This window comes from Bison bison, unplaced genomic scaffold (genome assembly GCF_000754665.1).
Source record: "Bison bison bison isolate TAMUID 2011002044 unplaced genomic scaffold, Bison_UMD1.0 scf7180017864160, whole genome shotgun sequence".
Lineage (NCBI taxonomy): Eukaryota > Metazoa > Chordata > Mammalia > Artiodactyla > Bovidae > Bison > Bison bison.
Window position 1 is genome coordinate 5,524,430 of NW_011494732.1, and position 24,510 is coordinate 5,548,939.

The 24,510-nt window shown below is 38.6% G+C and overlaps 1 protein-coding gene across 7 annotated transcripts in view; it reads left to right on the forward strand.

Annotated features, from left to right (window-relative positions):
- The first annotated feature begins 31 nt into the window (after positions 1 to 31).
- Positions 32 to 24,510, forward strand: part of MPHOSPH9 (M-phase phosphoprotein 9) — a 55,223-nt gene continuing 30,744 nt past the window's right edge. For 2 of the 7 annotated variants that reach the window (XR_825384.1, XM_010841301.1), the window contains exons 1-11: positions 295 to 917; positions 2,829 to 3,091; positions 5,135 to 5,288; positions 11,050 to 11,139; positions 11,865 to 12,388; positions 13,275 to 13,398; positions 16,979 to 17,069; positions 18,717 to 18,823; positions 22,071 to 22,196; positions 22,360 to 22,820; positions 23,124 to 23,279. Coding sequence is in view for 6 of the 7 variants with exons in the window: in XM_010841301.1 (XP_010839603.1) it covers positions 2,985 to 3,091; positions 5,135 to 5,288; positions 11,050 to 11,139; positions 11,865 to 12,388; positions 13,275 to 13,398; positions 16,979 to 17,069; positions 18,717 to 18,823; positions 22,071 to 22,196; positions 22,360 to 22,820; positions 23,124 to 23,279 (1,940 nt within the window). In the remaining variant the exon portion in view is untranslated. Of the gene's footprint in view, positions 172 to 195; positions 220 to 293; positions 918 to 2,828; positions 3,092 to 5,134; positions 5,289 to 11,049; positions 11,140 to 11,864; positions 12,389 to 13,274; positions 13,399 to 16,978; positions 17,070 to 18,716; positions 18,824 to 22,070; positions 22,197 to 22,359; positions 22,821 to 23,123; positions 23,280 to 24,510 lie in introns of those variants that run through there. The other 5 variants (XM_010841302.1, XM_010841305.1, XM_010841308.1 and 2 more) reach the window with 5 other exon arrangements.

Here is a 24,510-nt window from a genome sequence, read left to right on the forward strand (position 1 = left end):
GCCCCGGGCCCCCGCCCGTGCCACGGGCGGGGGGGGCGGCGGCCAGGTAAGTGGCCGCCGGCCTGCTGGGAGCTGCCAGTCGCAGGGGACAGGGGACGCGACGTCGAGGACACCGAGCCAACGGACCCCTGAGTGTGCTGATGGGTTAGGGCGGGGGAAGACAACAGTCAGGTGACACCACCCCACCGGAGCCCGCGGGCGTGTGGGGGCTTTCTCCCGGTCCGTACGCCTTTTCTAGACTCTGTGCCCTTGAGTGACACCCGCGCGGCCCAATCGCTGAGCGCCTCTTGCCCAGGGGCGGGGGGCTTGAGGGATTTCGCTTTTCTTCTTTTTTTTTTTTTTTTGACCAGGTTCCTGGGCTTCCTTTGAGAATCAGTACTGTAGTTGTTGCACCGACAGTTTTAACTCCGGCCTCCCTGCTGACTACGATTTAGGCGAGAACCAGCAGCGGCGGTCTGGCTGTCAGCGCGAAAATGTCAGAATCTGGCCTCAAACCCTGAAATCATCCCTTCTTTCCCCTTCTCGGGTTCCCAACAAAGCAGAACGCCTGGTTAACTTTAATATTCTCAGCAGACCCCGTATCAGTCGTTCCCTTTCCTCCTAACTCCCTTTTACCCTTTTGGAACTGGGGGTATCCAAAGCGTCATATTTTGTTTGTGGGAGATACAAAAACGTCTCCGTTCTTATATCCATTCTCCATCAGGTTCTTAAAATTCTGCATTGTATATCTTTTTTAAAAAACTCATCCCCCCGCATCCCTCTCCCCACCTTCACGCTGTGCTGGGGAGGCATCATCACATTTCAAGATGCATCTGGGTCTACTGCGTCCGGATTAACTCAACGGGGGAAATAATAGATGGGGTTGCATGCAGATCCATGTCCCCAGAGAGCTTGCGTTTTCCTGGTGGAAGACCAAGGTGATTTGAATTCAGGTATTTTCATTGCCAGATGGAAGGTGCGGCCCCTGAGTTTGTCAGTATCCTTTGTCGTTGGTGATGGGCTGAGTCACTGGGGAGAAATCCATTTAGCTAGATCGGGTTACCCTTGGCCTTCACACCTGTCCCTGAAGGAAACGGTTCCTTTGTGAGCTGATGCTTTTTTTCAACGTTGTCCTTTGTAAAACCAGGCCGTAGAAAGTGGGAACGTAGAGGAACCAGAATTATTTTCCTCCATTGCGTCCCCTAAAGCTTCCATCTTGTCAGCAGCATAGGTTTTCTTTTATTCTTTTTTCCCCCTGTTATTCCTTGGCTTGTTTTTTTTTTTTTTTTTAAGTACATGAATTCCTTAAAAAGGAGGCAATTGACTTGTTATAGCCAGTTTACCTCTGTACATCTAGCTTCAGTTAAATTTTAGTGGACCTGGCAAATAGTTTATTTTTTCAGAAGTAATTTAAAGTACTCTGTGTATATAGTATACAGTGCAAAATGCATTCTTTCCACCCCCACCTTCAGTGGGGAAACAAGCATTGTTAACAGTTTAACTGGCTGTTTTCAGTACCAAATTAAATAGTAAGTAGTTCCCATTCATCTGTTCATGGTATAAATCAACAAGCATGCTTGATAAAATATTAAAGGAATGAACAACCAAAAAAAAAAAGGAATGAACAAGGCATGTAAGTTTTCCAATTATTACACAGAATTGTGTCTGGAACCTTGCTCATTAAGCATCTAAAGTTTTGAAACGTTACCTGAAAAAATACTAGTTCAGTTCAGTCGCTCAGTCATGTACGACTCTTTTCGACCCCATGGACTGCAGCACACCAGGCTTCCCTGTCCATCACCAACTCCTGGAGCTTACTCAAACTCATGTCCGTCGAGTCAGTGATGCCATCCAACCATCTCATCCTCTGTTGACCCCTTCTCCTGCCTTCAACTCCTACTGCTACTTCTGTAAATCACTGTTATTGTAGATTTTGTATTGAGATACAAGTTACCATAAAATTTATTCTTTTAAAGTGTACAATTCAGTGATTTTTTTAGTATAGTCACAGGGTTGTGCTATTCATCACCACTGTCTAATTCTAGAACTTTTCATCTCCCCAGAAAGACACCCTATGCCCATTTTGGTCAGTCTCATTCTCTCCTCCCAGCTCCTGGCAACCATTTGTCTCCTTTCTTTCTCTATAGATTTGCCTACTCTAGATCCTTTGTATAAATGGAATCATATAATATGGTCTTTTGTTGGGCTTCTTTTATTTTGTGTGTGTGTGTGTGTGTGTGTATTTTTTTTTGGCTACACCTTGTGCTGCTTGCAGGGTCTTAGTTCCTCCGCCAGGGATTGAACCTGGGCCCACAGCAGTGACAGGCCTGAGCCCTAACCCCTGGACCGCTGGAGAATTCCCTTTAGCATAATGTTTTAAATGTTTATCCACAGTGTAGCATAATTGCGCACTTTATTACTTTCTATGACTGAGAAATATTATATGGATTGTTGTTGTTCAGTCACTAAGCCTTGTCTGACTGTTTGTGACCCAGTGGACTGTGGCATGCCAGGCTTTTCTGTCCTCCCTTATCTCTTGGAGTTTGTTCAGATTCGTGTCCATTGAGTCAGTGATGCTGTCTACCCGTTTCATCCTCTGCGGCCCACTTCTCCTTTTGCTTTCAGTCTTTCCCAGCATCAGGGTCTTTTCCAGTGAATCCGCTCTTCACGTCATATGGATACACCACATTTATTTATCCAACAGTTGATGGACATTGGAATTGTTTCTGAATTTTGGCTATTACGAAAAGTGTTGCTGTCCTTAATGTAGATTTGTATAAAAGGATCAAGGTTTCTAAAGGTTTGACAAAGTTTTTTGTAATAGTATTTTGTTCCCCATTCATTTTCAGACTCTCCTGGGACCTTCAGATATTTCACTTCTGAATGTCAGCAACTGAAAATGCCTGTAGACGATGAAGCATCTGAAGATGACTCAGATTCAGTTTCTTCAAACAGTGCAAGAACCTGAATTTTCAAATGAGAGCGTGTAACAATTTCTGTACACTATGGAAGATTTTGACTTGGGGAAGCCCTCACAGAAAGCTTCATCTTCTATAGAATCTGATATAAAAAATTCTCCTCATTCTCTTGGACTGAACTTAAATACTAATAGGTAAGAATGGGAATAGATTTTTTAATGTAATGACAAATCAAAATAACTTCATTTGCATAATTTGCCAGTTTATACAAATAGTGTCATACTTACTGTTTGCATTTTTAAAACCTGAAAACTGAGATCAGGAACCGTTCAAGGACAGTTGTTTAAGAATAATTTCAGTACTTCCATGTTCTTCATTTCTCTCAGAGATACGCTTTCGTATGGGGAACGTTGTGAAAAAGAACTTGTTTTGCTAGATGCAGTTCTCTTTACATTTTTTTTTTTTTTTGGTAAATTACAAGCATATCTTTAAAATTTAATTGCCTAAATATTGTTTCTCCATTTTGAAATTAAGAGGAAAAATAATGTTTCATGTTGCAGGAATACCTCACCAGTCTTGAAAGTAGCAATTTCAAGATTGAAAAAAAATTGAATACTAGGAAGTTAGCAAAAAAGCAGGCGGAGTTGACAAAATAGATGCTACCAAACAATGCATTTTATGCATTTCTTTTTAAATTATCCCATGTTTGGTTTGTTTGAATCAGGGCCTGTTTACTCTCATTTTTTTACATGGTCAGACAAGTTGATTATTTGGTTTCTAAACTTTTTGTTGTTATTCAGTCATTAAGTCATGTCCAGTTCTTTGAGACCCCATGAACTAAAGCACCCCAGCTTCAGAATTTGCATTAGCTTACAAACAGCAAAGAGGCAGAGGCCATTTATCACCTATAAAAAGCAAGTACAGTAAAGCAGAAACACAGCAGTCTGGCGCTTACTGGTAAAGGAGCAAACTTGCACACAGTAATAGATCTTGAAGAAATTGTGTATTTTAAATAAATTCCTTAAAAGATTTGTTTATTCTTTGCCCTCCTCTGGAGAAATTTAAGGCAGCTTATAAGAATATATAAAATGAGAAAGCATAAAGTAGGGTAAAAAGGGAGAAGAAAAAAAAAAGCATGGGACATGGTCCAGAAACACTTGCCATCGTAATCTGTACCTACTTCCTGAATGTTGGCCACGCTTTTTGTTTCCTGTGTCATCATTTGGCAGCCCTTTTGAAATTACGTCTAGAAGAAATCCTTTTTAGAACATAGTGTTTGATTTGCCTGGAGGAACTTAAATGTGCCTTTCTAATGAAAATTATGTCACTGAACTGTCTCCCTTTTATTGTGACTGGCAGTTAAATTGGCCAAATTTAAACTTGATTATTATACAACTGTAATTGTGTATTAAACCCTTAATGAATACCATATTATGTTCTTTCCCTTGAATTTTTATTAGTATTTTTCTGATCCTAAGTCTTTATTATATTACTGTTATTTTCATTAGTGTCCTCTTTTTCACAAATTGTTTGTGAAACAAAGCAGAGTATCAATAAATAAAAGAAAAATGACCTTTCAGTGGTTGGAATTTAAATAAATTTTAATGTCCCTAATTATGCCTTGTGTTTTTATAAAGCAAATCTGAAATAAACTCCTCTCAGATTTGGAAAAGCAGTCCTCCTGGGAAAAATTAGTGCTATTTTATACATTGAATAGGCTAAATAAGTCCTGAATATCTGCTACTAATTTGCTTGGCACTACTTTTATTCAAAGACAGTGCAAAGATAAGCATGAGCTTATCATGCCAAATTAGGGGGATCCAGTTAACAAGACGTGACTGTAATTCTGGGCAGTGGAGAAAGGATCTCTATTACAATAAAGGACTGCTCTTAAAGTGGAGTGAAATACTCCTCTGGAGTAATTTAGATCAGAGTCACTGAGAATTTTCCTTATTGTTTAGCATACACTTTTATCTTCTGCTCTACTTTGGAGTATTCTCTCCCTTCTGAAGGTCTTTCTGTTTTGTTCTTAAAAATATAATTAAGTGCTATCTGTCTTTTCACTGCTGTTTTCCTTTCACGGACAAACTTGTGATCAGATTTTCAGCAAATGAGGTGCTCTTAAGTAGGATTAAGTATCAGTAGTTTTGTACTGCTCTGCTAAATCTTGAACTGCTGAATTATTCAACACTTTGGTAGAATGAAGAAAACCATGTGAATTATTTATGTTTCAACAGAAGTAGTCCCCACCTTAGTACAAATGGGGTATCCTCTTTCTCAGGGAAGACCAGACCATCTGTAATTCAAGGTACAGTTGAAGTCCTCACCTCTTTAATGCAAGAGCTACAAAACAGTGGAAAGACTGATTCGGAACTTTGGAAAAACTGTGAGGTATCTAGTTTTGTTTTATTTTTGGAATTAAACAATTTCTGTTTATGAATATGCCTCTACTAAACTCTAAATTACTAGCAATTTATATTCTAAAGAGCATGATACTTAAGTTATTGCTAGAATAAAGCAGTCAAGTATATTAATTAAGGAACAATATAGAACAAATGTGAACAAGATGATCAAAAGTACATTTTAACAATATATTCACTAATATATAAATTAGACATTCTAATTTATATATTGTGAATGTGAACTAAAATACTTTGTTATACTTTGTTAGGTTTTTTTGTTAGTTTTTATAAACTAAAATGTCTTTTTTCAGAAAAATGAGAATCGTCAACCAAGTTATTGATGTTTGTTACTAATCCTAATCTTTTAAGTAACTTAAACAGAATTGTCATGATTTTGTAAAACATAAATTCACTTTGAAATATTTTGAATGCTCTGTTTATAAATAAGGCTTCTGTTTCATACCTTATTGCGTTTAGCTGTGCTTTATTGACTTACATTGATTATTCAGGTCAAGTGGCTCGCTCTTTTGTCCATAGGTTAAATTGCGATATAAAAATTTAATAGTTAAAAGAATATTTATATGTAAATTTTGTGTCATGCAGTAATGCCCACGATACACTTTTCCAAGGCTAGGTTGGTAATGCTTTGTAGAAATGTATAAAACGTTATTATTAAATTCTTTATTTAGAGAGCAGTAAATTTTGTTTTAAATGTTAATTATAGTTCTAAGACTATAATCTGTGTTAATTTTCAGAATGTGGAATAAATAGAATGAAAGATTATCTGGTTTAAGAAATCAGTAATAGCTACTTATATTCATTATCCATAATCGTTAGAGTTATAAAAATGACTGTTATGGCAAACTTAAAAGAAAACTGTTTAATTTTTTATACTTTTTTTTCCACATAATGATCAGTATGTGCTAATGCAAAAGACCTATAAAATGTCCTTGTAAAATGATGTAAATAATAATGGAATGTTTTATGAAATGTGTCCCCTAGTGCTTTAAAAAAAAATGAGGCAAATTGCCTGAATGTGGCTTGACGTCTGGTAAATTCATTTTTAACTAGAAAGTTTTATGTGAAATCTTTGAAATCAACATCTTCAATCAGAATCAGATTATATTTGTGAATTTAAGACATAGATTATTACATGCCAGGATACCAGCTAGCTGCTTAAACCTCCTAACATTTGAACTGGTTTCTTTCTGCCCTTTCTTCTGTGATCTAACAGGTTTTTAAAATTATGTTTCGTATTCACTGACTTTAATTTTCATAATGTAGGCATATAATTGATTATTCACTGAAGAGCTTTGTAAGCTATTTCGTACTTTGACGGAAAGTGAAATGCTATTTTGGCCATTTCAGTAAAACTTCTTGAATTTGTTTTGTGTGTTTTTGTAACATATGAAAATAAAGGCCTCTGATGCTTTAGGATAGTACTTTAGAAAGAATGGGAGGGTAAATGTCGTGTAAGTCTTATTCCTGACTCTTCCGTGAATTTCATGTTTATACCTTTCTTTTGGAATAGTAACATTTGTCTGATTTCTACCAGTTGTAAGAAGCTAATGTACATTATTAAAGAACTAAACCTTCTACAGAGCTCTGGAAGAGATCTGGTGATGACCTGATTCTTTAGAATTCTTTTATTAAAACTTCTCTTCTTAATAAAAGAATTCTAAAGAATCAGGTCATCACCAGATCTCTTCCAGAGCTCTGTAGAAGGTTTATCACTGCTTAAACTCAGGAAGGTTATATATTTTTATTCTATCAGGAAAGAATCTATTAACACATTTCTGTAGAAATACTTTAAGATACTCTTTTTGTTTGGTTTTGGCTGTGCTGTGTGGCTTGTGGAATCTTAGTTCCCCGACCAGGGATTGAAACTGAGTCCACTGCAGTGAATGCACCGAGTCCTAATCACTGGACCCCCAGGCAACTTCTCTAATGCATTTTAAAGTACTTGCTAATATTTCTATGATTATAAGAAAATTGTAAAGCATATCATTATCTATAGCATTTTAATTATTTAGCACTACTGATTATAATAATAACAATTATCTGATGATTATTGCTTACCTATTTGCCAGGCGGTATACGAGATACTTTCTGTCAGTGGCCCTCAACCTTATTAGGTAATAAAATGGACACGGGACAGTTCCTTATTGTGGAGACTGTCCTGTGTTTTGTATCCCTGGACCATGCCCCCTAAATGCTAGTGGTGCTCCCACTATCTTTGTGACAACCATGACCTCATAGATTTCAACATATAGTTCCCCCATTGAGATCCTTGCCTTGCAGGCATCATATTTAAAATTTAATCCTCACAGCCACAAATAACGTGTTGTTATTGCCATTTTATAAATTAGGAAACTGAGGGCTTCGCTGGTGGCTCAGTGGTAAAGAATCTGCCTGCCAATGCAGGAGACCCAGGTTTGATCCCTAATCTGGGAAGATTCCACATGCCGCAGAGCACCTAAGCCTGTGTGCCAACTAAGCCTGTGCTCTGCAACGAGAAGCTATTGCAATAAGAAGCCTATGGACCTCAACTAAAGAGCAGCTCCTGCTCGCTGCAACTAGAGAAAAGCCCCTGCACAGCAGCAAGGACCCAGCACAGCCCCCACCCCCACGCCAAAAAAATACACACTGGATTTTAAAGACAATAAAGGAATGTATATCTCCTTAAACTAGGAAACTGAAGTATAAAGAAATTAAATTTACTTGTTCAGAATCACACAAGTTGGTGGAAGAGGTGGGAGTCAGAACTATGGGAAAGCCCACAGGGTATTTACCAGGTCAGACTAGGGAACCAGACTATAGCAATCCCATGCAGGCTGATAGCAGCAGAAAACTGCGTTCACAGAAAAACTTCAGTCAGGTGCCCATATCCTCCAGCAATATATAAAGTGCAGGTAGTACAAATCACTTTAGTTTGAAATGTATAATAGCCCTTCTTAACAATTAAGCATATAATGTTATCACTGTATTAATATTCTTTAAGTTACTTTATTTAAAATTAAAGGGTAAACAATAAAATCTGTCTCAGAAAAACAAAAGTCTTCACTAATTTATAGCCTGAATGAACTCTCTTCATTTGTATCCTAAATAAGAAAATGATGATAAGGATGTGATTAATATCTTGTCTCACATACTATGAAGCCATTATTTTTATTAAATTGTCATTCTATCATTATTATAGTTAAGCTTTATGTGAATAATAACTGTATCAGATTAAAAATAACACCTAAAGGTACAGGGGTATAACTTGAGAAAACTGTTGCTAGATTGTTTCTTTTCTGTTTTCATTAATATAAGGTACTTTGTAAGCTGAGAGAGTACGGGACTTGATTTGATCTAGTCCGCTTTGTCCTGAAGTCAGTTGATTTAGAATTCTCACTTCCTGTCAGTGCCCTCATATTTCATTTAAGGCTTTCTTTTCCAATCTTGAGGTTTTCTCCCCTTTACCTTAATACTGTTATACAGATTTCAACTTAATTCTGTTATGTTGTGTAAATGGCTTTCACCATGAATGGGGAGGATCACTGGATTGTGTGATCTATAATACCAGGAAAAGTTCAGCTTGCAGTTGTTGTTCCACCGCTGAGTCATGTTCAACTCTTTGTGACTCCATGAACAGAAGCATGCCAGGCTTCCCTGTTGTTCACTATCTCCCTGAGTTTGTTCAGACTCGTGTCCATTGAGTCAGTGATGCCATCCAACCATTTCATCCTCTGTCGCCTCCTTCTCCTTTTGCTCCCAGTCTTTCCCAGCCTCAGTCTTTTCCATTGAGTCGGCTCTTCACATCAGGTGGCCAGAGTATTGGAGCTTCAGTTTCAGCCTCAGTCCTTCCAGATATTCAGGGCTTATTTCCTTCAGCTTTCAATATCCATTGTTATGTTTGTTTAGACTATATATCTGAGTGCCCATTCTTAACTTGGTCTTGTATCCTAGGTGCTGGAGTGCAGGCAGGGATGGGAGGGAGACTGGTAAACCCAAGTGAACAAATGAGGTATTTGCTGATTGTGCTAAATGCTCTGAAGGAACTAAACAGGATGCCAAGAAAGAGAGTGCCTGTAAGGATGGTTTGGAAAACTCTTAGAGAGATGAGGATAATTAAGCTGAAATTGCGGGATGGGAAGAAGCCAGCCATGTTGAGAGCTGGGGAGAAAGCTTTCCCGGTAGAGGGTGTGTCAGTATAAGTGTCAGTATAAGACTTTTGAGGCGAAAGACAGTTTGGGCATGTCCAGGGAACAGAGGGAGGCCAGCGAGGCCAGTGTGTGTCATGAAAGGGACAAAGAGATTTGAGAGGAAGCTGGGAGGTGTGTGCAACCCAGATCACACAGGGCCCTGTAGGGAATAGAATGGAATGGAAATGACACTGGAATGGAAATGGAATGGAAAGACACTGGACGGTTTTAAACAAGAAAGCCAGTTGTCGCAGTAGCTACTTTTTGACATTATATATTGTTGCATACTGTTTGTTTATTTTATATTTTGGGCTCCGAAATCACTGCAGATGGTGACCACAGACGCTCGCTCCTTGGAAGAAAAGCTATGACCAACCTAAACAGCATATTAACAAGCAGAAACATTGCTTTACCAACAAAGGTCCGCCTAGTTAAAGCTATGGTTTTTCCAGTAGTCATGTATGGATGTGAGAGTTGGACTATAAAGAAAGCTGAGCGCCAAAGAATTGATGCTTTTGAACTGTGGTGTTGGAGAAGACTCTTGAGAGTCCCTTGGATTGCAAGGAGATCCAACCAGTCCATTCTAAAGGAAATCAGTCCTGAATATTCATTGGAAGGACTGATGTTGAAGCTGAGACTCCAATACTTTGGGCCACCTGATGTGAAGAACCAACTCATTTGAAAAGACTCTGATCCTGGGAAAGTTTGAAGGCAGGAGGAGAAGGGAGCAACAGAGGATGAGATGGTTGGATGGCATCACCGACGCAATGGACATGACTTTGAATAGGCTCTGGGAGTTGGTGATGGACAGGGAGGCCTGGCTCAGTCCATGGGGGTCACAAAGAGTCGGACACGACTGAGCAAACTGAACTGAACTGTTACTGAAAGTAGACCAGCCTTTAGTTTGAATGCAGCCTCTGGAGAATTCATACTCCCCTCTTGTGTTTTGGCCTCATCTAGTTACTAACTACTGTTGGTTGGTCAGGATGGTTCAGGACCTAAAAGGGGCTCAGAAGGAAATCTTAGGTTTCTTCCATAGGTTTTCAGATTCTTTTTTTTTTTTTTTTTTAGCTGCTGCAGTGTTTAAAACACTTTAATATCTTACTCTCAAATGTTTTTTTTTTAACTTGAAAAATTAATTTGGGGTCAAATTCTCATAAACCAAACTGTTTTTTGTTTTAAGATGTGGGGGGGGGGTCCAAGTTAAAGTTTAAGAATACTATTGGCTGTTATGAGGAAAGGAAGAGGGGCTTAAGACAAATTTGAAGTGCATCTACCGGCAGTTGTTGATTAATTAGAAAGGTAGCAGATGACATCAAGTTAATCAGATTTATTGAGACCTTCAAGTTTACCCAGACCACAGGTAACATAAAGGGGTGCCCAAGCCTATGTCCTTGTATTTTTGCATTTTTATAACTAATTTTATAGTTTCATAGCTAATTTAGCTTAAAATTTTTACATTAAAAATACATTTTTAAAAGGCCCTTCCCCTTTGGAGGAATATTTCTGTGAAATACTAGGTTAAAAAATTGTTTTTAACCAAAATATTTTATAATTTAATAGACCAGGTGGTTACAGCTATTCAATTTGGTGGAAAAACAGTGCCAAGAGCAGATAGTGGCTCAGCAGGAGCAATTTCACAACCAAATTCAAGTAAGTTGTTCTTTATATTGATTCTTGTTTTACATTGTAAAATTTTTAGAAGAACCAATTAGTTAATTCTTTTTTTTTTTTTTTTTTTGAGAAGGAAGGATTAATTACTTGCAGCAAGTAAGGAGAACACCCAAAGCAGTATCTCCCTGAACTGTAAAATTGAGGAAGTTTTAAACTAAGGGCACATGCATATTCACGAGGGGGCTTGAGCAGAGGAGAATTCAGCATAGAATTGGGGCAGAGATCTACAGAGTCCATGCTTTAGTAGACTGAAGTCAGGAGGGTGGGCATCATAGTTCCGTCCTCCACCCGGGTAGGGGCTTAATTCCTAGTGTCAGGGCCTACTGAAGCTCAGGTTCTTTATGTCTCATTGAAGACAGAACTCAGTGAAAACCAAGGTAATAGTTAAGTGGATTTACCTATAGAGGCACACATTCCACAGACAGAATACAGTCTGTCTCAAAAGGCAAGAGCGGCCCTGGGAGAAACACACTCTACAGTCAGAGTGTGGGGCATCTCAGAAGACGAGAGGCCCGCAGTGAGTTAATTCTTTATATCAGTTTTGCTTATAAATTAAATGTAAGGCACAAGTGTCATCTTTAGAGTAGTAGCTCTTATTTTTAAATGCAGTGTATTTAAGACATTTATGAAAATGTATATTTAATATACATTCTTAGCCAAATCTCTTTTTTTTTTTTTCCCCCAAATCTCTTTTTTATTTTTAGCGTATACAGGAGGAAATAAAAAATTTAGTCAAGTTACAGACCAATAATGCTTCCTGGGCTTCCTATGATAGAAGTTCTTTAAGCAAACAAAGATCTTCAGAAAGTCAAATGGGTTTTTTTTCTGAAAACGGTGAGAGAAATGAATATGCTATCAGTTATCCTAAGTCTGAAGAGTCTGAAATGCAGCAAGAAGCATCCTTGTCGCAACCAGACTGCAATGTGGATAGTAGCTCAGTGAGCAGTGGGTATGGAACCTTTTGCGTCTCAGAACTAAACACCTACAAATCTAAGGACGCTCAGGATTTCATGGAGCACATAGAGGCTTCTGAAGGACAATTTGGAGCACCAGTGCTGCCAGCGGAGCCACTTGGAGATGGTGTGAGAACCCAGAGTTTTTATATCCATCCAAATGAAGAGTTTTGTGCTTCTTTAAAGGAAGATACTCCCATATTTCCCAGTGAATTTGAACACAGTTTTCTTGGTGAAAGTAAGATTTCGGAAGTATCCAGTGGAAAAACAAACAAGTAAGTTGAATTTCTCCATCACTTGAAGGGAGTTTTACTTGTTAAATACATTTATAATAAGCTAAAATGTTTAGTAAATACAGCTCTTTTTAGTTGGAATGAGATGTGTTTCAACATGTCAGTTTTATCAAATTTTTTATTTATTGCCTGTGGAAAATTGAAAGTAGCAAAACATGCTATATGTTAATGACATCTGACTGCCTTCCCATTGATAATAAGACTACGAAAACTCTTAGGGTGGGAGACTTGCCAGAAAAATACCTTTTATATTTTGTACTCACTATTGACTTGCTGAAAATTAGAGTATAGGACTGAATCAACTGGAATTTTGTCACACACGTTCATATAATTTAAAACCAAATATTATATACAAGCATGCTCAATTTTATGTTTGTTATATATTAGAAGAGATTTTGTAAGTTAAAAATGACATTTTAATTCATCCAGGGGACATTTCAGTAAAAGAAACTTTGGCTGAATTTGTAAGGCAAATAATCACTTAAAATTATGTTCAGTTTTATGTCTCTGAAGTATGTCATCTAATGTAAGGTATTTAACTATAGCAACTCATATCTTGGGTACCCATAAGTCCATCTAAATAAGTATGTTTTCACTATGGAGATATACTTGTAGGTGCCACTATGGTGGTTTTTGTTCTGTCCCATGGCTACAGACTGCACGTACTGTTAATCACTGCTAGTCAGTCCTTTTATTCATTTTGCCTTTAATAATAAGATATCGTGAAAAGAAATTCATGCAACTCAATAAAAATCTATCCCCTCTCTGCTATTAGAAAGGCAATTCGAAGTATAGTCTCTATTAGTGTTTAGTTTTATTTGAAGACAGCATTTAAAGAGAGGTATTTTGTTTTTTTCTTTTTAAATAGTAAATTGATAACATCATGGGCTCAAAGGCTGAAGCAGAATCAACCAAAGAGAGCACATAAAGAAGAGGGCTACTCAAAATCTATGCAAGGGGATGAGCAAACCAAGAAATCACCAATTGAGAAAGTAGGTGATAAGTCACTTGACTCTGGTGTGCTTTAGCTGCGGATAATCAGGATAATTATATTGTGTTTACCACCTGTTCATTAACGTAAATTTTTTTTGCCTTTTCTTTTGTATTGTTAATTTGTTCCCTTTTATGGTGTCTCTAAGAATGGGAAACAGTAATCCAAGTAGTGGTTCTTTAATAGGCCAGAAACCAAAGCTAGTGAGGAATGAAAGTACTAGAAAAAAAAAATGAAACATTTATTTTGTAAATGTCCTAATTCCCTTTGTACTGCAAATCTTTACAATTAGCCTGAGAGTAATCTATTTTTGAAAAACCCTCAAGTAATTTTTATTACTATTAAGTTGTAATAAGTAGTAATATATGTGTGAATGCTTTAGGTGCCTCTATAAAAACAGTTGAAGCTTGGACAACTTGAATTTATAATCCAAATTGCAAGAGATTAAATGTTTACATTTTATGTGGCCCATTTGCTCATACAGCAGCTGCTTTTGTTAAAGAGTTAACGGATACTGAGTAAGTTTTAAATATCTTTAAAGCCCCTTTGGCCTAAATTGTCATTGAATAACATTGTTTAATATAATACCTTGAAATCACAAAGTCAAGTCTCTTTACAAACTTGATTCCTTTAGAGACAGGTCATGTCTTGATTATTCTGAACAGTCTTTCTATCATCCTTTGAAAAAGATCTATTAAAGAATAGAAATCATAAGAACACAGTCCCTCAGCCTTCATAAGGCACCATTTACTTCTCTTTTGGTAAATTTTCTTTCTTCAATCCTTGATAACTTAGGCTTCTTAATATCAGGTGTTGAACTTAATCAGATTTGTGTTGAGGAGGGAAATGAAAGTGAAGAAGCTACATGAACCATCAAGCCTCTGGGCCTGGTGCTGTATTGGTAGCTCTGTTCTTTTGAACCCACACAGTATATCCTTGTTTGGTGTAATGGCATAAAAGCATTTGGAGACTGGACTGAAAGTTGCTTTTTTCATTGGAATAGGTTGGCAGAAAAGGAAAATGTTTTCATACATACTAGTTTCTTTTTTTGTTTCAACATTAACTGAAACTCAGTGGAGACTTTTTCACTTCTGATAAACTACGTATTTGTGGTGCGTATCTCAGTGTATTCACTGTCTTTTGCGACTGTGGATCAGTATTTGTTCAATGTAGCCCTGTGGTTCCCAGAATTTGCTGCACGTTAGAGTCATTAGGAGCTTCAGACATCTGGGACACTCCCTTGGTGGTCCAGTAGCTAAGACTCTGCACTCCCAATGTAGGGGGCCTGGGTTCGATCTCTGATTGGGAAACTAGGTTCCATATGCTGCAACTAAGATCTGGCGCAGCCAAATAAAAAAATTTTTAAAAATCTGCTTATACCTGGCCACCAGCCCCAGATGGTCTGCCCTCATTGGTGTGGTTGTGACCTGTTACCAGGTGGTTTAGAAGCTCCTCCGGTGAGTCTTCTGGGCTGTAAAGCTTGAAACCAGTGATATGGCCAAGTTTTCTTCCTCCATTCAGTGGAGAATCTGATAAGGAGCAGAAGGATCAGCTGAAGGTACTGTCTGAGAGATGCTGTTTGGGGTTAGTTCTTCCTAGTAGTCTGTTCTGCCTCTGGGGATCTCAGTAGGGCAGAGGGTAAAGCTGTGACGAGGGCATGATGCTCTTTAAACTTTTCCTTTTCTTTGATCATCTCCTAAACAAGTTTTGTTTTCCTATTTTTTTAAAGGTGAATTCGATATTTTTGATATTAAATCATTAGGGGAAATCAAGTTTCTTTAGTATGTCTGTTTTAAACAGCTTTCAGGTAATGGGGGTTGGTGAAACAAAGACACCACACCTGAATCGTACTTTTTACTTGCCTAATTCTCAAATTCTGTGGATTCACAAAAGTTGGAACTTTCCTCTTTATTTCGTCCTTTCTCATGTCTCTCATTTTTTTTTTCTTTTCATTTTCAGCCTAAATCCGGGGAATCTTTATGATCAGAATTCTCTTGGGATCCAATTTTCTTCTAATATAATATAGTTTATTTGGGGGTCTAGCTATTCTGAAGCACATCTTGAAATTGGATAGTGTTTAGCGCAGGGATTTTCTAAAGCTCCAGCCAGTCTTTGTTTTCTTGGTCCTTTGGGACAGACTGGCTGTTATCATTTTCCCAGCTGTGGCCTCTCTGTGGTTTTTCAGGTGCTTTAGACGGTTACTGATGAAGGTCCCGTGCTAGACTGAGGCTGGTTTCTTGGGAAGGGCTTTCCTTGCACCATACGTTCCTTCCTCTTTAAAAATGGGCTGTTTTCTTCAGCCAATGCCTTATGGGCTGGAAGAGCAGCAGACGATTGTGTGAGGTAAGACCCCTCCGGCCAACGCAGTGTGCGTTGGCTTATCACTTTAGGATTTGTGCCTCAGAACCGGTGCAAAACAAAATATTTCACTGGGAATTTTTCACTTAGTCTTCTGCAGTCAGGTCTTTTCTGGTCAGTTCAGTTCAGATACGCAACAGAAATTCAAACAGATGGGAGTTGTAGAAGAGACATTTGATGAAAAAGAGGTTAAAAGTGGTGCCTGAGAAAGCTGTGCATGCATTCTCAGTCATGTCCGACTCTTTGCGACCCTATGGACTGTAACCCACCAGGCTCCTCTGTCCTTGGGATTCTCTAGGCAAGAATACTGGAGTGGGTTGCCATGCCCTCCTGCAGGGAATCTTCCCAGTTCAGGGATCGAACCCGTGTCTCTTATGTCTCCTGCACTGACAGGTGAATTCTTTACCATTGGCTTCACCTGGGAATCTGAGGAGGCTAGAAAAAGAAGGCTGAGCGGAGATCCCCGTCTTGGTAGGGAGAATGTCAGCAGCTTTAGCGTGCTTTTACTTTGGCAGTGGGTCCACGGGTGCTTCTAAGCAAATAGAGTCATGTACTTATAAACAGGAATTGAAAGTTTGGAGGTGGAACTGATAAAAATTCCGATGAAAATAATCTTTTCACATATCTGTTTGGAAACACAGATTTCTTGTGACAATGCCAGAGATATTGTAAGGAAATTTTAACTTGGAGTTTTTAATTAGAAATGAGGATAAGTAAGCATTTTTAACCTTTTCTGGTAACCAATTATTTGTATATAAGATATAGTCTACTGTTTAGAGTTCATGTTATTTATGTGCAGTTTTCAGAGTTGATTTATTGCAGTCTTACTGATAAAAATGAACTATTACGGCTTTTACATTAATTTTTGTACTAAATGACTGTAATTCTAGGCACTTGAAATTTCTTTTGGAAATCGATGGCAAATTAGGAATCCGTTTTCATTCTGAACTCTCTTTAACACCTGCTTCCGGTTTCTTCTTCCGGCTCCACAGAGAATCAAAATAAACGTTTGTAAATTACACAGGAATAGAAAATCTTTCACTGTTAATTTCTATCATTTTGCAGTTATTGGAACCATGGGGAAAGCCAGGCTGACTTTCTCTGTGAACCTCTGAAAGTTTCTCTGTGCCTGGGTTTGACACCTGGCTCATATTCCTTGGGTCAGCAGTTTGTGCCTAGCAATTTTATACTGTCAACTGATGGCTTTCTTTCTTGATTTGTAGTCTGATTTCACTGCTGATACACATTCTAGAGCTTTTTACTTCAACAAACCAGATGAGGGTCCAAAATCTTGGATGTCTGATTCAGGAACAGGTATGATACTTGTTTTGTTTTCTGGCCTTACCCCTTGGCATGAGGGATCTTTGTTCCCCAATCAGGGATAGAACCTGTGCCCCCTGCAGTGGAAGCATGGAGTCCTAACCACTGAACCACCTGGGAAGTCCCAATATTTACATTTTTAAGGAGTTTTTTCAAAATAGTAATGTGTGCATTTCTCCTAGGGTGATAATCGTGTACTGTATACTAAAGGGGTTTCTAAGGTGTATTGTGTGTTGTCTTATGTCTCTGCATCTGTAACTTCCTCACTTGCCTTAATTTGTGCTACAAGTTTTGAAAAGATAGAAGTGGTTTTTTTTTTTTTTTTTACAGTTATTTCAAATGGCTACAAAAATCATCTCAGAGTTTTCTCAGATATCCAAAGTGAATTAAGAAATTCAACTCCCCTGTGAGCCATTCTGTATATTCCATGGTGAACGTATTTTAGTCTTAATGGCTTTACACGCTAACTCCTTTTTCCACCATCCCACATCCGATTTAGGATGAATCAGCTTTGCCTGTGAAAGTTGCCAGACGCTAGCAACAGTCACCACCTCTCTGCTCTCATCCTTCGCAGAGCCTCATCACCTGCCCTCTGGGCTCCCATGAGCCTCCTGACCAGCCTCCCTGCTTTCACCTTGCACCTTGCATCTGTTTTCAACACTGTAGCCAGTGGGATCCTTTGTAAGGACCGATCCGATCACGTGACTCCTCTGCATAAACCCTGCGGTGGGTCTGCTATGTGCAGAATAAGAGCCCAGAGTTTGTCCTTATTCCCACAGGCCTACAGACATCTAGCCCTGCTGTTGGACCTGAGTGTCTCCTAGTCTCCCCTTTTCTCTGATTTAGCAGGGAGGCTTTTTGCTCAAATATATCAGATGAATTCTCGTTTTAGGGGTTTTGTTCAGCTGCTTCCTGTACGTGGATGTTCTCCTCACTCCTTTTGGGGGGAACCTCCTCATACATGGCTAACACGGCCAACCTCAACCATCCTATTCAGTAAGAACACCTGTCCTCCCTTCCACACACACTGCATCCTCCCTTACGCCCAGTTTTTAAATTTTACCGGAGGAGAGTGCTCGCCACCTTCTGACATACTGTATATACACTGTAGTCTTTTTGCCTCCTCCCTGCAGCTAGCATAGTAAATGCTCAATAAGCATTTGAATCGTTAAGTTGTTTACATTGCTCCTGTATAAGTCTGTACTTTGCATAAAGAAATTGTTGTCTTTTTAAAAAATATTTTAGGGACTTCCCTGGCCATCCAGCAGTTCAGACTTCACCTTCCAACACAGGGGGTGCAGGTTCGATCCCTGGTCAGGGAGCTAATCACACATGCCTCAGGTCCAAAAAACCAAAACATAAACAATATTATAAGCAATAAAGATGTTTAAAATGGTCCACATTAAAAAAAAGTCTTAAATATTTATAGTTCAGTTTAAAATATTTTAATTATTAAGTTAGGACTCCTACATGGCAAGACATTTAAGTGAATTTTTTTTTTCCTTCTAAATTCAATTTTCTGTATCCAGGTAGCCAAAACCTCCCATATTTAATTTTCTTTAGGTAGAAATAAGTTCTTCTAGAAAACACTATTATTCTTTTTCCTCACCTTTATCTATTCTGTGTATTTTTTCACATTAGGACTGACTTACTGGAAACTGGAGGAAAAGGACATGTATCACTCTTTGCCTGAGACTTTAGAGAAGACATTTGCACCAGCCTCCTCCACGGATATATCACCAAGCCAGGTAACTTGATAACACATGACACACATGTATATTTGTGTTGCACAATTGTATACTGTTTCATTTATAAATTTTGTATTTTTAAATTTCTGATATACAGAAAAAAGGCATGGGCCTTAAATCATACCCGCCTGCTTTCGAATTTGGTCTCTATCATTCATTGCTCGTGTGATCTTAGGAAAATTACTTAAAAATGAAATTAAAAATGCCCAGTGTCATATGAAATTAAATGACATGGTTTGTGTCCACTATTTTCAATGTAGTAAGTACACAGACAAACTTTTCCCATTTCCAGACCTGGTTTTGGTTTTCTACTCTGTTATAACCTCCCACTGATCCATTTTGTCATAATTAAGTTACTGTATTGATTTTCTTTGAGCAAGAAATGTAAATATTTTATTGACTTCAGAGCAAAGAAATAAAAATATCTAGTATGTGTATATCGATGTATATCGATATATATCTCTCTCTCTTCTGTGCTTAGATCAGGGGATGAGAAAATAGGTTGGAGGAAAGGAGAGCTATGATTAAAGTAACCAGGAGACCTGTAAACACAATGACAGGCGTAGATGGACTGGACAACATGGGACCAGCAGATCTGTGGACGTCTGAGTCCCAGAGAAGGTGGAGACCAGCACTCTATCCTTCAGGAAAGGAGTGAAAGAGACAGATAAACACACAGAAGGAAGGGCTGGGGAAGTGAGATTGAGGGGTCTGGGAGACTCAATGGGCTTTTCAGTTATAGGCTCACTGTGTGTGTTTTCTTGATCTGCAACATCTGTAAATGAACACTCTGTTTTGTTGACTCAAATATTAAGTACCCATCAGTTTTAAGCCTTCCTGCTTCCTATTCTACCAAGAAAAAAAAAAAAAATGCATCAATTAGACTGATGCAATGCTTTCTTATCACTTAGAATTTGTTTTATAGACTTAAATATATTTTTATCATCTATTTCTCATATATACTTAATGAAAAATATAAGTGAAGTAAATTGGTTGAAACGTCTTTACCTTCAGGGGCTTAACTCTTCACACTCTTCTCTTACGTCGGTGCTGGTTTCTGTGTTTTCCATACTCCATTTCCCTTGGGCCACCAAGATCATTGGTGACTTTACATTTCTTTAAAAGAGAATGAAAAGCCTTGGTGCTGAGTTTCTACCTGGCTTAGTAGTTATGTAGGACTGACCTGTATTTCACCCTCAGATGGGGAATGTTGCTTAAGCAGCTGATTCACTGTCCCTTATATATTGGTTCTCAGGGATTCCAGCACAGGTTCAAATCATTAGGATTTTCTTCCAAGCTGCTGACACCTGTTTGGCCAATTTTGGTGGCTTTTTTATTTGCATATGAGCAGCCAGTGACAATTGTGTCAAAGCTACTACTTGACCAAAGGCATTTGTAGGATATTATTAATTATAAGAGGCATTCTCTGTTCAGAGATGTTAAAATATGACAAGAGAAATCGTAAAGGTAGTGAAAAGGGAGTTCCCTGGTGGTCCAGTGGTTGGGACTCTGTGCTCTTACTCCTGAGGACCTTGGTTCAATTCCTGGTTGGGGAACTAAGATCCAACAAGCCTTGTGGCATGGCGAAAAAAGCAGCAGTCCCTTGTATAGGGCTGTGTGTGCTCAGTCGTGTCTGACTCTTTGTGACCCCATGGACTGTAGCCTGCCAGGCTCCCCTGTCCATGGGATTTTACAGGTGAGAATACTGAAGTGGGTTGCCCTTTCCTTCTCGAGGGGATCTTCCCAGCCCAGGGATCGAACCCATGTCTCCTGCATCAACAGGCAGATTCTTTACCACTGAGCCACCAGGGAAGCCCCAGTATAGGCTACTTTCCGAGTGTTTCTCTAATATGCTGTTTTTGATCCATTCATTCATTTACCCATCTCTCTGTCCATCCATCCCTTCACCCATTCCAAGGTGAAAAAAGTCACTTTGTATTACTATGAGCCCTAAATAGAATAGTTATAACTCTTCACCCAGGCCCCCGGAGTAGTTTTCTCAGGCTGTAGCCAGAGCGGAAGAACTGCTGCTCAGCGTGGGCTTTAACACTTGAAAAGGCTTCTGGGTTGTAGGTATATAAAAGTAAAATTTCAAAATGGGGTTATAGAAATCGTTAATTTTAAAAGTTTACATTTAACAAATTAATGCCTCTAGTGCACACACACAAAGTATAATTGTCTTTTTCACAAGCTAGTTAAGGGTTTATTAAAAAATATTAATTTGTGGTGCTCGGCAGTCTCTGTGGTATCTGGAAATGGGACAGTTTAAAAGCTTAAAGCTGTGTGACGACTGTGTTCTTTCAGTGCTTTCAGTGTATCTCTCACTGAATCTGTAATATCATTTGAGAGAATGTCCACAGTTTAAATTTGAGGCCCAGAGTTAAATGGTACCCTGTCATGACCTACAGTATGTCCCGTCTTAAGATAAGTTAGGCCCGGTGTGTTACTATTTGGAGCTGAGGCCTCTTTGTAACACTTCCAGTGTAGCCAAGCCCTGATTTCAGTTGTGGAAGTTAGGATTGTATCTTCTTATTTTTATAACTAATCTAAAGGAGGTCTTATTTTCATTGGGTAACTTCTTTCTTAACACTTCTTGTTGTCTGTGCTGTGCTGTGCTTAGTCACTCAGTCGTGTCTGACTCTTTGCGACCTCATGCACTGTAACCCGCCAGGCTCCTCTGTCCATGGAGATTCTCCAGGCAAGACTCCTGGAGTGGGTTGCCGTGCCCTCCTCCAGGGGATCTTCCCAACCCCAAACACAGGTTTCCCATATTGCAGGCAGATTCTTTACCATCTGAGGCACCAGAGACTGCCAGCTCTTAAACATGAATGTAACTACAGAGCGAGGCAACTCCACTCTTGACACTCTTGACTTGTTCCTTCAAGTCACAGGAAATAAATCTGGTTGGAAGTTTTCTCGTCCCGCTTCATTCACTCATTATGAAGTCTTTTATTTAGAACTTGGTTCTTATTTTAAGTAAGGAGATTACCACGGATTTTATTCTTTGAAAGCGTTCTTAGGGTTTTAAATATCTTAGGTTAAAATTATCCCGTTAATATTTATAGGTAACAGGTAATGGGGAATGACTTCCAAACTCTTATTATAAATCTGATGGTCTAGCATCTTGGTTTATTTTAAATTTTTCAAAAAACCTTTTTATGGTGCTGATCTTGATATCAGGAAAGTAAACTTTTTTCATCATTGATTCATTGATAATATTTGAATAATTTTGTTTCATATCTTTAAGTCTAATACTAGTAATGAGATGAAGCCACCATCACTGAAGGATATTTATCATAAAAAACAAAGGGAAAACAAGCAGTTACCTGAGAGGAATCTCACTTCTGCTTCCAACCCAAATCATCCGCCAGAGGTAAAGTTGTCAGCACTGCTGGGTGAAAATAAAAGATGCTTCATGACTTTAACTCGCATCTTGAGCTTCTTTTCCCTAGGAGATCTAAAGCCTACTCACTTAAACAAACAAACAAACCTGCGCGGAGAGAGAGAAAGCTTACTGTTCTCTGTCTTATTTCTAGGTACTGACTCTGGACCCAACGTTATACATGAAGCCAAATCAGCAGATTTCAGGGATTCAACCACATAGCTTTTTGAATGCTCTTGATGACAGAATATCCTTTTCACCGGACTCTGTTCTAGATCCTAGTCTCTCTAGTCACTCTGACATAGACTTGTTTTCACAAGCAAGTCATATCACTTCTCAGTTATCTGGTTTCCCAAAATATCCTACAGATGCAGAAGTTTCGCCAGTGGACCCTTGGAAAAATCAGGCATTCCCAAATGAGAGTAGGACCAGTTCCACGTTTCCTTCAGTATATACCGTTGGTAGTAACAACATCTCAGTCAGCACTGTAGATGAAGAAAACCCTGTTCTGGGACCGCCTGTCTCAGTCAGTCAGTCCCAGCTTCCAGGTACAGCCAATGGTGTCCCAGAATGCATTTCACTGACTTCCCTGGAGGATCCTGTGGTATTGTCTAAGTATGTACTTCTGGGAATGGCTTGTAATGTTAATAGATGTTCTCTAATGTCTGCTTAAATGATGAAAATTGTTTTTATTGAACTTCAGTAATACATAAAAATTAAAATAAGGTAGACTGTCTAAAAAATCTTTTTTTGCTTTATTATTAATAGCTGTCAACTTATAGATTAATCTCATATTTTCTATAGGTGTATAAAGGGAAAAGGCTATATTTTTGATTATGAGAATGATTGTGTTCTTGTTTTTTCCTATTGAGAGAGTGAGGAGATGCTTTCTAAATATTTTTTTCTTTTCACCAACAGGATTAGGCAGAACCTGAAGGAAAAGCATGCGCGACACATAGCAGACCTTCGAGCTTACTATGAATCAGAAATAAATAGTTTGAAACAGAAACTGGAGGAAAAAGAAATTTCTGTAGCTGAAGACTGGAAGAAAACCAATCAAATTCTTGCTGACAGGTAAAACTTGTAATTTAACTGTAAAGTTAGTGTTTCTCCAATTTGGATATATTGTTTTACCCAAAGCATAATATATTGTGATGATAAAACACTTTTGAAAGCACGTAATTTCGATTTGAAATTTTTCAGAGAAACATGTTTGCCTCAGTAATTATTTTTAAAGATCTGAGCCATCCTCTTAAAAATACTTAAAATTGATGAGGACATTTGTTTCATATGGGCAAAGTACTGAGACAGTTGAGCAGATTTTGTATATGTAAAGGAGTGTCGTTTTGTCCTGTATACTTATTTCCTAATAAGTCTGTGGCTGATGTCCTTTTTTCTGACCCAGATATGCATAGCTTTAACCTAGCCATTCATGCACCTGTGGAAATAATTATCTCATTTAAAAAAACCGTAGGCACGCAGGAGCATGGTCTTATATTAAGAACAGCTTTCCGCTTAGTTTAGATACTAGTATTAATAACAGCATACCTTGCAACATACTCTACAAATGAAATTAAACAGATTGAAAACTGAAGGGTGGCTTCCCTGGTGGCTCAGTGGTAAAGAACCCACCTGCCAGTGCAGAAGACAGCAGGTATGATCCCTGATCCAGGAAGATCCCACATGCTGAGGAGCAACTAAGCCATAAGCCCTTGTGACACAACTATTGATCCTGTGCTCTAGAGCCCGGGAGCCGCAACTACTGAAGCCTTTGTGCCTAGAGCCTGGAGAGTAGCCCCTGCTTGTCATAACTAGAGGAAAACCCACACAGCAACAAAGACCCAGCACAGCCAAAAACAAATAAATAAAATTATTTTTAAAAAAAGAAAGAAAACTGATAGGGTCTAGATGACAGCAAATAATCCTTCTTTAGGGCAAAGAAGACAAAGCTCCTTGAGAATAATTATGAGGGAGCTGAAATCTTCTGGTCCAGTTAACAGTCTCACTTGCAGAATTCGAGTAAAACGAGCTTTTATACCAATGTGTGGTTGCTGTGGTAGTTAACATGCTATCTTAATCCATCCTGGTCATTTCTATTGCTTCCATTTTGCTGTTGGTGGTGGGGGTGGGGTCCAGTGGCAGACAGAAGTAGTTTGAAAAGACCAAGGGGAAAAAAAACAAACTAGTTTTAGGTTTTCTAGGATGAAAAGAAAAGAGTAGATAGCAGGCTAGGGAAGTTGGTTCTTGTCTGTGCGTGTGTGTTTTTTTTAGGAGGGCACAGATGACCACGGGTACTTCCTGTTGG